Raw genomic sequence first — 13,404 nt, forward strand, 5'->3', positions numbered from 1 at the left:
GACTGACAGCATAGAAAAGCTTCACTACAAATGGTAAAAAAGCTGCATTACAAATTGTAATGTTCTTTAATCTGACCCAAAATTAGAAAATACAGTTTTTCATCTGAAGCAAAAAGAAATTTGTAAATTTGCTTCATATTGGCATAAAATCACTTAAAATGTTGAAGTAGAAACAAGTTTGGTTTGGGATAGTAGAACTATTTATTCCATATCAAAACCATAAAATCTATCTCTCTGGAAAAGCTGGCAGAAGAAAGGAAGTGTACCTGAGCTCTGTCTTTACTATATTTGCCAAAATCAGAAGACTCCTATGAAGGCAAGGCTTCACCTTGAGTTGTAAGAATGCTGAGTGCAGTAAACTCACAGCACCTCATGGGAATGAGATCAGTTCATTTCATTTAAGGAAAGCATCTGAGGTCACACAGGCATGAAATAAAAGAATCTTAATCAAAGCTACATGAGGAGAGGAAGAAATACAGAAAATAAATAGAAGGTGACAAACTGAATGGGGAAGAGGAGAATCTGCAGCCAAGAGATGGACTTGAAATAGCAAAAGAAAACTTAAAAAAATCTTCAAGATGCTATTATTTTTGTGGTTAAATACACATCCTGTTTCAGATTGGAATATATACTCTTATGTTGCTACTTCTCAGGTACATAAAAAAATACAGTGGCCTTGTCCACCCTAATGACCTAGACTGGAATTAATTCTACAGCTATCATGCTTTCAGTCGCCCCCCACAGAATCCCCCAGCTTCTAACTTCTACGCACAAAGGCTATGGCAGAAGCCAAAACCACGATATGTCTGCAGCAAATCACACTCCCCATCTCAGAGACTTCTGCCAAAGCCAAAATGCTTTTGTTTTATCGGGAAGAAGGAGCTGCCCTCTTCTAGGTGGTGGTAGCTGTGAAGGAGGCCTTTTGTCCTAACTTAGAAATATGAGCTTTTTCTGTCTCACTCGGTGTACTTGAACTCCTTAATCTCAGTGCCTGCATGTGTGTCCCTCTCTGCCTGTTGCAGACAGCTGGTCCGAGTGGTCCCAGTGGTCTGACTGTGACTCGTCTGGCTTCCAGACCCGCACTCGTCAGTGCATCATTTTGTTTCCTGTGGGCAGCCAGTGCACGGGCAACACCACAGAGAGCCGAGCCTGTGCTGTGGACTCCAACCTTATACCAGGTGAGATCAGCCACCTCCTTGAAGGATTAGTGAAATCTCTCAAGATTTCAGGACCAAGGCATAGCACTATTTGAGACTGCACTGTGCAGATCCATGAGCTGGTGCAGAAATTGCCTGTAGTCAGCACAAGGATGTTGGTCTGCTGTGTAGAGACAATGTTGTTAGATCTGGTGTCTACATAAAAATCAGTCCCATGGCACCCAGTGCTGTGGAGCTGTCCCTACTGTCACGGCCCGGGACTTTGGTTAGTCACTGTCACAGCATTCTGCAGGTCCCTCACATCTTACTTGGTAGCAGGGGATGAGTACACACAGCAAGTAGAAATAGTTTGCTTTTTATTTTAAGTGGTTTTGAGACTAGGATTATTAGAGAAACATTGCTATAGGTTTTCTGCTTTGCATGTACAAAATGGGTTCTGTGGTTGTTAATCTGGAAATCATTTCAGAGAGTCCCTTACATAATTAGCTGCTCAGAAAGGTAATTACTATTGGCTTTGCCTACAGTCCTTATCTCCGCCATGACTGCTAAGTACCTGATGGATAGTCACGTTATGCATTATTCTATAGTATTTGTCAAAACTCATGACTGTACTTTTGTTTTTAAATCACAGCAGTCATTTAAATCCGCACAACAGTATGAGTGGCCACAATGCACTGCTGTTAACAGTCAACTTTCTCCCTATGTACATTAAAAAAAGCTAGGGGTCTTTTCACAGACAGAAGAATTTACATTTTAATTTATCATTTGAAATGTAGCTGCATTTACTCAGTGCAGAAACCTTTTCTTTGTGTGACTGTGCAGTAAACTTTAGTGCAGTGTAACGAAGACATCAACAAAGTTAAATGCTGTTTTAATGGATGGTGCATAATGCTCAAACTCCCACACTATTTTCCCTTTTCTAAGGCTTTTGAAGCTCTATTAATATTCACATTCTGTGAATCTGCAGCTTAATCCAGTATAAGCTCTACATCTTGTTTTGGAAAGTAGGCATTTTCAGAATCTGAAGCAAGCCACCATGTCTCTTGCCCTTCTGGTTTGTTTGCTGCTCCTCCTCACATTACCAGTAACAGAGCAGATAAGGTCGTGCCCATTACTCTCACCTTAGGGAATCTATCTTGCTTTCTTTGGTTCACTCAGCTCGCTTTTACTAGCCCAGGTCCTTTAACTCCTTTCCTCCCTAGCTCTTCGGCAGAAGTAGCAACCTTCTTCTCTTGTAAGAACTGGGTACATAGTACTAGCCAGTTTCTGTATCTTTTCCCTCGCTTCATTTGTTGCTTGGAAAGGAAATTTGTTGCGAAGAACTTAAAATTCTGCTTTTTTGAAATCCAGGTATGCTGTGTCAGCTACCCCACTTGTATACACATGATTCTTGATCCTTTCAGAGGGGTTCAAGAGACTGATTTGTAAGGCAGAACTTCCCTTCATACAAACCATGGTCTGGAAGTAAGGAGTAGAAAAACTTGATTGCCAACAGATTTTATTCTGTATTTTCAAAGTAAAAATGTTAAGGATACAAGCTAGAATTGTATTTTATTAGTTTACAACTGAGACCTATAAAATTGGCAGTCCTCTTTTTTGAAGATGTATAAATTCCCACTTTTCACATTAGTGCTAGATGTGACTTGTAGAAGTAATGAGCCCATTTGAGTGCAAGGTAATTAAACTGTAGTTAATTTTACTTCAGTAAATCAACTCCTTCTCCACAAGCCTAAACTCCACAAAGAATGTTTTCATGGGCATTTCATCCTTTTTATTCCAGAGATGTTTTGAGGCAAGAATTAGAAATAAGTTGCTGCTTTTGCTTGGGAAAATAAGGAACCTGAAGATGTCATGGGTCCTTTCTATTAATTCTACCACACAGTAAAAATATCTTTTACCTTTAATTTGAAGTGGATGTAATAGGAAGAATTTTTAAATCCTTACTGTGTTAATCTGACTAGAAGTTCTTGGTAATATTTTCTCTCCTTGGCCTGAGTGGTTTATTTATTTTTCTAGAAATATCTGTGGCACGATCCAGCAGCATAGAAGAGAAACGATGTGGCGGTAAGCTTTTCAGCTCGAGATGTCTATTAAATGCTGAAATATTGATTCCCCATTTTTTGCTTTTGTTTCACCTTTTGCACTCCCTTAGCATTATTCTACTGTCTAAATGCTGCATTCTCATTATTTACACTTGTACAGAAAAAAAGTAGTTACTTGTACAGAAAAATATAGTTACTACAGGATTTCTCATTAAATATCCATCTGTCATTGGTGACCTTTGAGAGTAGAAGACACATTACTGGATGTTTGTATTTTCTTCTTTTTCAGTGTGGCAGTCACCCTTGTACTCAAAAAGAAATATCTGTAATAATGTGGTTATCAGTAGGTCAAAATTTGTGAAGTTGCTTCACCTTTTTCAGGATAATAAGTCCACAAACCTCTTTTGGACTCCAAATAAACAGCAGAAAACCAGCCTGCTAACCTATTTAATAGCTCAGACTCTATCTGGGACTCATTTTCAGCTTCCTTGCCAGAGACAAAACTAAAAAGTAAATAAAAGGTTCCATTCTGAAGAGTCGTGGTACTAGCAAAACCAATCTTGAAAGGAAAAGCTTTTAAAGCCACTAAACAAGAAGAAGAAAAGAAAAAGGAAAATGGACTTTTTTTGTTTCTGTGCTGAGCTATCACGCCTAGTCTGTGTCGTCATGGTAATAGTTCTGGCCAGTTCTAGTATTCTTCCGTGCACAGATAAGCTTCATTTTTAACCTAATAAAGGACAATGAAAACACAGAGGTTGTGCAAGGGTACTTGTGCATATGGTAGCTTGTTATTTGAGCCAGGATAATGTAATTTGATTTTTTTGCTAATTAGCAGTAGTACTCTGACAACATTCTTCCAAGTTCTACAGTACTAGAAAACTCTCATAAAGATGTAGAAGGATATTTCAGTGATAGATTGATATACTGACACAGTCAACTGGGTCACCTAAATATTAGTTCATGTTTCTAAGTACTCTGTAGGCATGTAAAGGTCCTACCTTAGGTTTTAAAAAAATTAGCACCATGTGCCAGCCCATTTTTCTGTATTACAGTGAAAAGGATCTGACAGATGGTTTTAAGACTAGCACCAGTATATCAGCTTAAAATCCATAATTTGTACATTAAGGCCACAGCAAACAAATTTTCAGTCATGTTAAGATGAAATTTCCAACATGAGCTTCGCAGTGATACTTCTTTCCTAATCAAAAAGCACAGCTCCAGTTCGAAATAACTATGGAAAGCAATATAATTTGTTTATTTTGAGCTAATCCTACTGGTGCCATATCTGACCTGGTATCTCTGTTCAGCAACATCAGAGGATGATAGTGCTTTAGATTCCCTTCTACAGTTTCATGCAGCAATGGGCTTCCTCTCAGTTTTAATCCTTGTGTAGGTGGAGAGCATTTCCCATGGTCTGATCCCATCAGACCTTTGAAAAGAAGAGCAGAAAGGAGACTGCTGGGCTCTCAGTTGTTGACTTTGCACTCTCTGGCTGCTGTGCTTAAAAGTATATTGAGATTCAATGAGTCCATCTCTCACCACTTCCAGTTTTCCCCTAAAATGCTACTACCATTTCTTCCTTACTCCCCCTTATATAAAGAAAAAATTCTAAGAGCTGGAGAGGGGAACAAACTGGCCAAGATACAGAAAGAATGGTAACCAGCAAGAATAAAAGCAGGGATGGAAAAATAGGTGCTGCTGCTTCTGGGACATGCATCCTATAAAAGGGATATGGAAAACATTTATGAGAATCAGGAATGTGGTTCAAAGATATCAGGATTTTGTCAGTTCTGCCACGAGTCACTATGTATAAGAGAAAGAACTGTGATAGCAGCAGAGGAGGTGATACTTTAGTTCACTGAAAGAAAAATGCTATGTATGTACACTATATACATAATTTTTATATAACAAGGCTTTGTTAGACAGTCTGAAGAAAAAAATGATGAACTATCCAAACCTACAGAATGCAATTAATTTTTCTTTTATTTGTGTTCTGAACTTGTTTAAGCATCTTTCAAAGATCTCAATACTTACAGAAATATATGGGTATCTAAGATTCTTACAATCTTCAGGGAAGCAAAATGAATTTACTACTGTAGGGATAAACCATTGCAATTGAGAGGTTTCAGGGAAACATGAAAATTCCCTTATCCTTATTTGAATCAAACACTTGTCTACATTTTTCCCCGAGCTGAAGCTTTTACTGCTACTGCCTTAAAATTAAGATTGTCTTCTTTTCTCCTCTCTGCAGAGTTCAACATGTTCCACATGATCGCAGTGGGATTAAGTAGCTCAATCCTTGGTTGCCTTCTCACCCTGCTTGTTTACACTTACTGCCAGCGGTACCAGCAGCAGTCCCACGACGCGACTGTCATCCACCCGGTGTCGCCCGCTCCGCTCAACACCAGCATCACCAACCACATCAACAAACTGGACAAATATGACTCTGTAGAAGCCATCAAGGTGAGCAGAGGGCTGGGAGCTACTCAATGCACCTAGACAACATTTCTGCTGTATCAAAAGAATTCTCCTTGCTGCTTTTCCGCGGTGGCATTTGAGATCAACTTACGCTGATTGTTAATGACAAAAGTAGATTTCACTTGAGGTATTGTAATTGCAGATCCTTTTACTCATCAATCCCTGTTAGGCAGGAAGTTGGATTTTGCATGTGTGTATAATTTATACAGCAGGCTTTCCTGGAAAAAGCAAATCACTCAAGACCTTTTGTGGGATTTTTTTTCCTAATTGTGTTCCCTGGTGGCTTGTTCAAGAAGTAAATAGGGCCATTAGCAATCACCATGGCATCTACTGAAGAAAATCCTTTGGCTCTGATGACCCAATATCAAGGTTACTCTTCATCTTCCTGCACTATATCTCTATAGAGGAGATGTATCTGCTGAATATATTCTGGGTCAGACTGTCAGCTAGTGTTTATACCCAACCTATTCTGTGAAAAAGCAGGACAGAGGTACTGAGAGTCTATAATGATATCCATACTATTTCATCATTATTCCCAAAGTGCTGTTTTCTTTTTGTGACCTTTTAAAATAACTCTGCTTTTCAGATCCACTGAATTAAGAAAGGATGTGCATTCTGGAAATGCCTAGTTCAGTATCTCCAGATTACACAGTTTGTTCATGCAGCTGCAAAGCTTTTTTGCAAATGAGGATTTTTCTTAAATCCTACCTGGATAATCCAGTTCTTAATTTATGCATTTTTCTTTGTAATTAAAGACATTTTAATGAAATTCATTAAAAACAGCAAGAAAAGTCTGGATCTTCTAGTTGGCAGTGCAATATGAAGTTAATTTAAAACTTTTTCAAATTCCACTAATCATCTCTCTAGATAGCTACAGAAATAAGAAAAAAACAATCATTTGAAAATTCATATTCTAAATACCCATATTACTTTTTTAAAAAAAACAGGATTTATGCTCTTAAGGCCTTCAGACATTTCTGCCACTTGAAAATCAGGGAATTAATGCAGTAAAGAGGAAATAATTCTTATTCAGTAGAAAGATAGTATGTGACTCATTGTAATAGGAAGAACTGCGTATATATGATTAAAAATATTCATAGAATCATAAAATTAGTTTTGTAATATTGGGGGGAAAATGACTGGCTTTATTAAGTAGAATTTATTTCTGTAGGAATGTTATTACATAAGAAGATACTTCTTGCAAATGCAAGTTTCTGTAAATGCACAGGTATTTCTCAATGCATTTTTGCCTGGCTTAGTATACACAGATACTTGCCACAAAAAGTGCCTTGGTGAAAGAGCACTTGGTGGTTACCTTTCCTATGTTCTTTTCATTTTCTGATTTCTTTTTTTTTCTTTATCTTCCCAGGCATTTAACAAAAACAACCTGATTCTAGAGGAGAGAAACAAATACTTCAATCCACATCTTACTGCAAAGACTTATTCTAATACCTATTTTACAGATTTCAATAATTATGATGAGTACTAATGGGCTTGTGCATTTTCTGGCCTCCTGTAACTCCCCAGTCCCCAAGGCCTGTGCTACTCGAGTGCTCATGTGATTGAGGCTTCAGAGATGAAGTTCAGAGACATTTCAAGCACGATCCAAGCCATCAATGTCCCATTGCTGCCAAAAGCCCAAACTGCCTGTTTGTGACATGATGTTTTCTTTGCAGAATGCAAGGTTGGCCTTCAGTGTCAGGGGCAGCTGTAGCCCCTCGGTGTTGCTGGACTACTCATGAGGATTGCATTGCTTTGCTCAGTTTCATAAATTTCCACTCATATTTCTCTAACAAGTGACTAAGTAATGCCTGAGTTTTAAAAAGAAATAATAATGCTACCCCTTAAACCTGTGCCAGGAGTACAAATCTAATTTTCTTTTTAGGTGTTGTCTTTTATTTCCTTGGGGTGTAAAAAGGGATCTTTGCTGTTAGCCCTCTGTGCAGTCTCCTGAAGCTCACACTGCCAAAAAAAGCTCACAAGGTGCTGGGGATGACAAGAAGAAATGTGGTGGTTTAGTGATCCTCTGCAACAGCTCTGGGCTCTGTAGTCTGATCTTCCTGGGCTGTAAATCACTCTGGCTGCAGTTCAGCTGCTCAGAGTGCAGAGAAGTACTAAGGCTGTACCAAGGGATACAGTCTTGTAATTAACCCGGACACCTCCGGGGTCAGTGGCTCGCAGTTGCAAGCCGAGCCCAGTCACATAAAGCCTTCACCTTGTTCAGTTTAATTTTTGTGAGGGTGTGGAAGGGCATGTCCCACAGGGAGGCCAAGGGAGGAGGGCAGATGGGAGAGGCACTCTGGGAGGTTTTTCTCTGTGTCTGTAGTAAACCAGCCTTGCTGCAGCACGCGGGTTTGCTGTGGCATTCCACAGGCTTCCTCTCCCTGGTGCGTGTGCATGGAACACACTTGTCTCTGATGGCCGTGGCCACAGAACAGTGCAGCTGCACCGTGTTTTGTGTGCCCTCTCTGGATCTTGGGGGTATGTAGGCATAATCAAAGGTCTGCTTTTTTCTTTCCAGCTTTTACTTTATATGCACATGTCTGACAAACAAAGCTGGCTCAGAGAACATAGATATATTTGCAAAGGGCTGTCTCATCTTGCTGTGGTGTCTGACCTGCATCAGTCAGCTCCTAGAGGAACATTCTTTTGGTGTTTTAAGTGATGGTCTTGTTGGACTTCATTGGTGTAAATATTTAAAGTACTGTTTGAGTTTTAAGTTATCAGTTTTAATTCCTTTTTTAGTGGTAGATGAGGAAAGACGAAGTTTTATGCAATTTTTCTTTGTTCTGTCTGTCTTCACCCACATTCATGGCATTGTTATTTTTGTGTCTGAAATTCCAGATGTATACCTAAAAAGAAAGTTGCAGGGATTTGAGTCAGATTTTCCAGAGTATATAGTAGCAAGGAAGCATTTGCTATTCTCAGAAGCTTGTGAGAAGAAATTATAAGTGAATACTAAGGATTAAAGAACTGGGCTTTCATTTTCTTGCTAAAAGCAAAGACCATTGCACTAGATTACTAGGGAGGCATGCAGGGAGAAGCAGAGTGGAAATGTTTCCATTCTGTTTAGAGCCCTTGCTAATTAGGTTATGTTATGATAGACAAATAGAGAAGAAACATGTATAGATTAAAATTATTCACAACTATGTATGAAAAAAATCAAAAAGTACCAAGAAACATAGCAATGGTAAACACTGTATCTACTGATAGCAGTGAGCTACATATTTGAATGGGGATAGATCTGAATGTAGCACTATGCTTCCAATCTGTTCTGCAGAAAAATGAAAAAATTCAAAGTGGTCTTTAAAATGCTATGCAGTAAAATGAACACACATTTACTATCTAGGAAAGTAATTAAGCTCAGCTGCCTATTTTTTCCAGCTGAGTAGTTCTCCCTGTTACTAACTCAGTCAAATGAAAGCACCTCACCTTCACACCAGCTCATCTCCAGAAAGTATAATAATGCTGGGTCTCTATAATTTGTGATTTTTTACTGTACATTAGATTTGGTTTTCCAGGAATAAATTAGCTGATTGCCCTGGGTAAGAGAAAATTTTCTTTGCAAGAGATAGAGGGGAGAAAACTCTCCAAGTCATAAGCAGTATGGTATTTGAATTACTGTGTTCATGCCAAAAGATAGATTTTATATTTAAATAAGGTAAAATAAAACCTATATTGTTGCTACTGCCAAGAAAAAGCAGCACATGTACATACACACATATGAGCAACGTTGTTCCTTTCTGCCCCTGTACTAAGAGCACATTAGTCCAACTTCTGGATTTTATATTTAGACTATTAGTTTTAAGACCAATATATTTAAAATATTTGAACTATGTATTTTTATTTTAACCTTTTTTAATTAAAATTACTGACATTATCTTTTTTCCTAAGTCTTCAGTAGTTTGAGGCACACCTATTTTCCGTTCTTTTCATGGATAAACACATACATTAGATACGTGTTATATGGGTGATAATAGTACCCTAGGTTAAGTCTGCATGATCATAGCTAGAAGTGCATTTAGCAGATGCTCAGTCTGCTCACACTTCCCTCTCCCAAGGGAGTATTTCAGGTGTTCCAGATCTTTGAGCAGCTCCCATGCCAACGTGTCAGGAAAGTGTTTCTTTTAATTATTTCTCTTTGTCATTTAGCTTCCTAGATTTAATTGTTCTATATCACAGGCAGAAATATATTCAAAACTCTTTCTGAAGCAGGAGAATAAACGTGGAAATTTCACAGCACTTAAATGAGGAAAACTTGATGGCAAGAGCTCCTTGTCAAGCTCGATTGTAAGACAACAGATTTTAAAGCCTTTAGATATTTGTGTCTTAGGTAATTTTAGAGGACCCCAGATGCGCTGCCTGTATCAGTATTTTCACCTTCTGAATTCTATGTAGCTTCCCAGGTAGCTTAGTACAGCTTTTCCTAGTACATGGAGCAAAGCAAAGTGGAGTCTCTATTAATTTTCAACTTACTTTTCTAAAATAGGCTGCACACATTTTGGTGAAAAGCAGATTTCATAGAATTGTTTAGGTTGGAAGATGTAAAAGATTGAGTCCAACCATTAACCCAGCACTGCCAAGTCCCCTATTAAATTATATCCATTTCTTCATGAAAGCTCTTATTTGTCTTTTTGTCAAAAATATAACAAGTGGGCATTTCCTGCAAACCTTGTTTAAGCCAACAGAGCTCTCAAATTTTCTCAAGGATAAAATTTGGTTATGAAAGCATTGTTTGGTTCTTTGAAAGGGAAAATCAAATCAAGTCCCTTGCTCATCAAATGCTGTGCTTAAATATAGTTCATCCTTTCTCTTCGATAAAGTGATCTATCCTGGATAAATAATTATATTACCTCTGATGCCATTAATTAATATTACTAACTGTGTTTACACTGATGGCATAAATTTTAAAATGCTTTTATATTTGGAATGCAAACAGTTTGGCAGATAAATGAAAATTCCCTAGGTAAAGCTGTTTCTGTGTAGCCCTGCTGCATGGAGGGAGGAGGAACCAAGATTGCCAGTCACATACTGCATGGTATATACACTCATTGGCCAACCCAAAGTACAACTAGGGTTGAGTACACATTTTGTGCTTATTTTTTTATGTCTGAATCATTGCATATGTTCCTCAGTTGCTTAAAAAATGGACTCCTGTGCTTGCAGATATATCTTGGACTTTGATTTGAGTCTGATTATCTTTATGACCTTTTTAAGTTACTCTATGTAGAAGCTTTTCCAGCCATTTGCAGTCACCTGATGTTGAAGCAGTGTGGTTTGGCTAAAACTAATCAAGAGATTTTTGACTAGGATTAGGAATTTCATAAGAGAGTGGAAGAAAGAATGGGGCTTAAACGGCTTTGATTTCCAGGCTATTAAGCAGTACTGATTAAAGTCTCACATGGGTGTAGGATACTGTGCATTTAGTTAGCTCTACCAGAGCTCCACAACAGCCTCTGGGAAAACACCATGCCAGCGTACAAGTCAAGAGCTACTGAAACACACATGTTAGTGAAGAAAGTTCTCAGAGCATCAGACCATATGGCTGTTCAAACCAGAAAAGAGATTAAGAGGTCCCAGATGCAAGTAAAATGTTAATAGGATTAAATGCTTCAATATTTTTTTCCTCATAATTATTGAATGAATATATTCACTTCTTTAAATGTGGGACCAGTTTTAATAAAATCGGCACAACATGAGCACATTCCTAATGTTGATTGTATGCATAATGGCTTTGCTGTATGAGATCAATTCTGTAAACAGTTTGGTCCAAGCTTATCGCGCTCTGCTTGAGGCATCTGGCCAATTTTGATTGTAGCTGCCATCAGCATCCTCTATGTCTTGTCTAGGAAAGCATACTTAGATGGGCAGAGTTACATCCTGATGAGGGCTTGTGTCTCTCCACCAACACTGCAGTGAGCCTAGAGAGATATACTTCTAATTTGCAGTGTCATTTCCATGCCTAGGCTGGCATAAGCTAGGCTCTTGAGTATAATTTTTACTCATCACGTAAGTAAAAATCAATGGTATAGATGTAACAAGTTACTTATTTTAGTGTGTTTACAGAATTGACCCCAAAATGTATTGCTTCTGCACAAATCCATGCACAGTACAAGATGACTTCAATAGTAAGAAAACAGATTCATTTAAAATTGTTCACAAACGAATCTGCATCTTGATATCAGGGAATAATATGTGTTCATTGTGTGGGGTATTTGAATTCATTCCTTTCTTTGCTAAATAAATGAATGATAAAACAAGATACTGCTTGACTTCATTTAAAAGCCATTCTTCCAAATAAAGAAGGACTGTGGGATTTGTGGACATTTTCCCTTTTTTCTGTCTGCTCTTCTCCACAAAAATGAATGCATGTGTGGCTGAAATAGCCTTTAACTAGACTGTTCTGTGTCACTAAATGAATGCTTTACATTGTGTTGCCATGCGACGACATTCTCTAACTGGGATGGTACAAAGAGGAAAATATGCAAACCTGGGAGGTTTGGCAACAACTTCAGCCCCAGAAGAAGCAAGGGTAGGCAAAAGTGAAAACAAAAATGTGGAAAACAAAAACGTAGAAGAATGTGACTGGAGACTTGGCTAACTTGTCAATAAAGTCACAGGAACACAGAGGCTTTGGGGGAACTGCCAAGGGTGAGGCTATCCAGACTGTAAGCTCCTGGATAATCAAGCCAGCTAGTAGCTCAAGAAAAGCAGTCTGATTGCAACAGGTATTTGTGCAAAGTTGCAGTTTTTACTCAGAATCGGGTGAGAAATTAGCTGGTGACACTGTCAGCATCAGGTTAACCAGAAGGGGTGGAAATGCTCTCACAAGTGGGGAGAGCCACCATACAGGTGGCATTTCGACTATACCAAATATCCTTCTTGTTGGCACTAAGGATAAGGCAAGAAGGTTAAGAGCAGATCTGTAGAGCTGGTGCTGAAGTCATGGATTTTGGACTAGCTCCAGGCTAGTCCCACAGACTGAATGCCCACAATAAGTTAGAGGGTGTACCCCTTTCGTTTCCCTCATTTACTAAAGAAAAAAGTCACCATGCAGATGGCATGCTCTGAGACTGCTTCATGGTGCAAGTTAAAGCACACTGAGAGGTGTACTGGGAACTGATAAACCTTTTGTTTTCTGGTGGCTTTTTGGATTGAGGTGGACACCTTCTCACATATTTTCCCCTTGCCTTTTCTGCTTGTGGGAAATTGATCACAGCTTCTACCTTGCTGAGTATTTATCAATTTGAAGGAGAGATTTTATGCCAGTGGTGAGGCCTGCTAAAAATTTTTACTGTAAGACTGACATCAAGGGCTGTGGAAAACTGCTATAGGGATACCAAGTCTGTCGTACTGTAATTGGTCTTAAACTGAAGGTACCATAGCAATTCCTCAACTGAAATGATCATCTGAGATATGGTAATTTTCAGAAAAAGATACAGTGTAACTTTCAGCATTCTCCTAATCCAGTCCTAGAGGCTGAGAATGCAGAAGGAAGGTGTTATTGGCACTTGGTTTTGTTATTTTTTCTCCCAAGGATTCATCCACAAACCTCATCCGACAGTAGATTTGGATTTCGAAATATCATGGAAGGTAATTAACAATAACAAAATAGTTTTGGTCACTGCAATATAAGAGAGACATTAAACTATTAGATAGAGAGTCCAAAGGAGGGCAACAAAGATGGTGAAGGGCCTTGAGGGGAAGCTGAATGAGGGGTGGCTGAG

The 13,404-nt window shown here is 38.6% G+C and overlaps 1 protein-coding gene across 14 annotated transcripts in view; it reads left to right on the top strand.

Annotated features, from left to right (window-relative positions):
• Positions 1-12,006, top strand: part of SEMA5A (semaphorin 5A) — a 318,019-nt gene extending 306,013 nt beyond the window's left edge. For all 14 annotated transcript variants that reach the window (XM_069004052.1, XM_069004056.1, XM_069004053.1 and 11 more), the window contains 4 exons: positions 1,023-1,178; positions 3,174-3,221; positions 5,451-5,662; positions 7,047-12,006. In XM_069004052.1, the coding sequence (XP_068860153.1) occupies positions 1,023-1,178; positions 3,174-3,221; positions 5,451-5,662; positions 7,047-7,166 (536 nt within the window). In that variant the 3' untranslated portion in view covers positions 7,167-12,006. The remainder of the gene's footprint in view (positions 1-1,022; positions 1,179-3,173; positions 3,222-5,450; positions 5,663-7,046) is intronic.
• The last annotated feature ends 1,398 nt before the right edge of the window (positions 12,007-13,404 follow it).

Source organism: Aphelocoma coerulescens, chromosome 2 (assembly GCF_041296385.1).
Source record: "Aphelocoma coerulescens isolate FSJ_1873_10779 chromosome 2, UR_Acoe_1.0, whole genome shotgun sequence".
In the NCBI taxonomy this organism is placed as follows: Eukaryota; Metazoa; Chordata; class Aves; order Passeriformes; family Corvidae; genus Aphelocoma; species Aphelocoma coerulescens.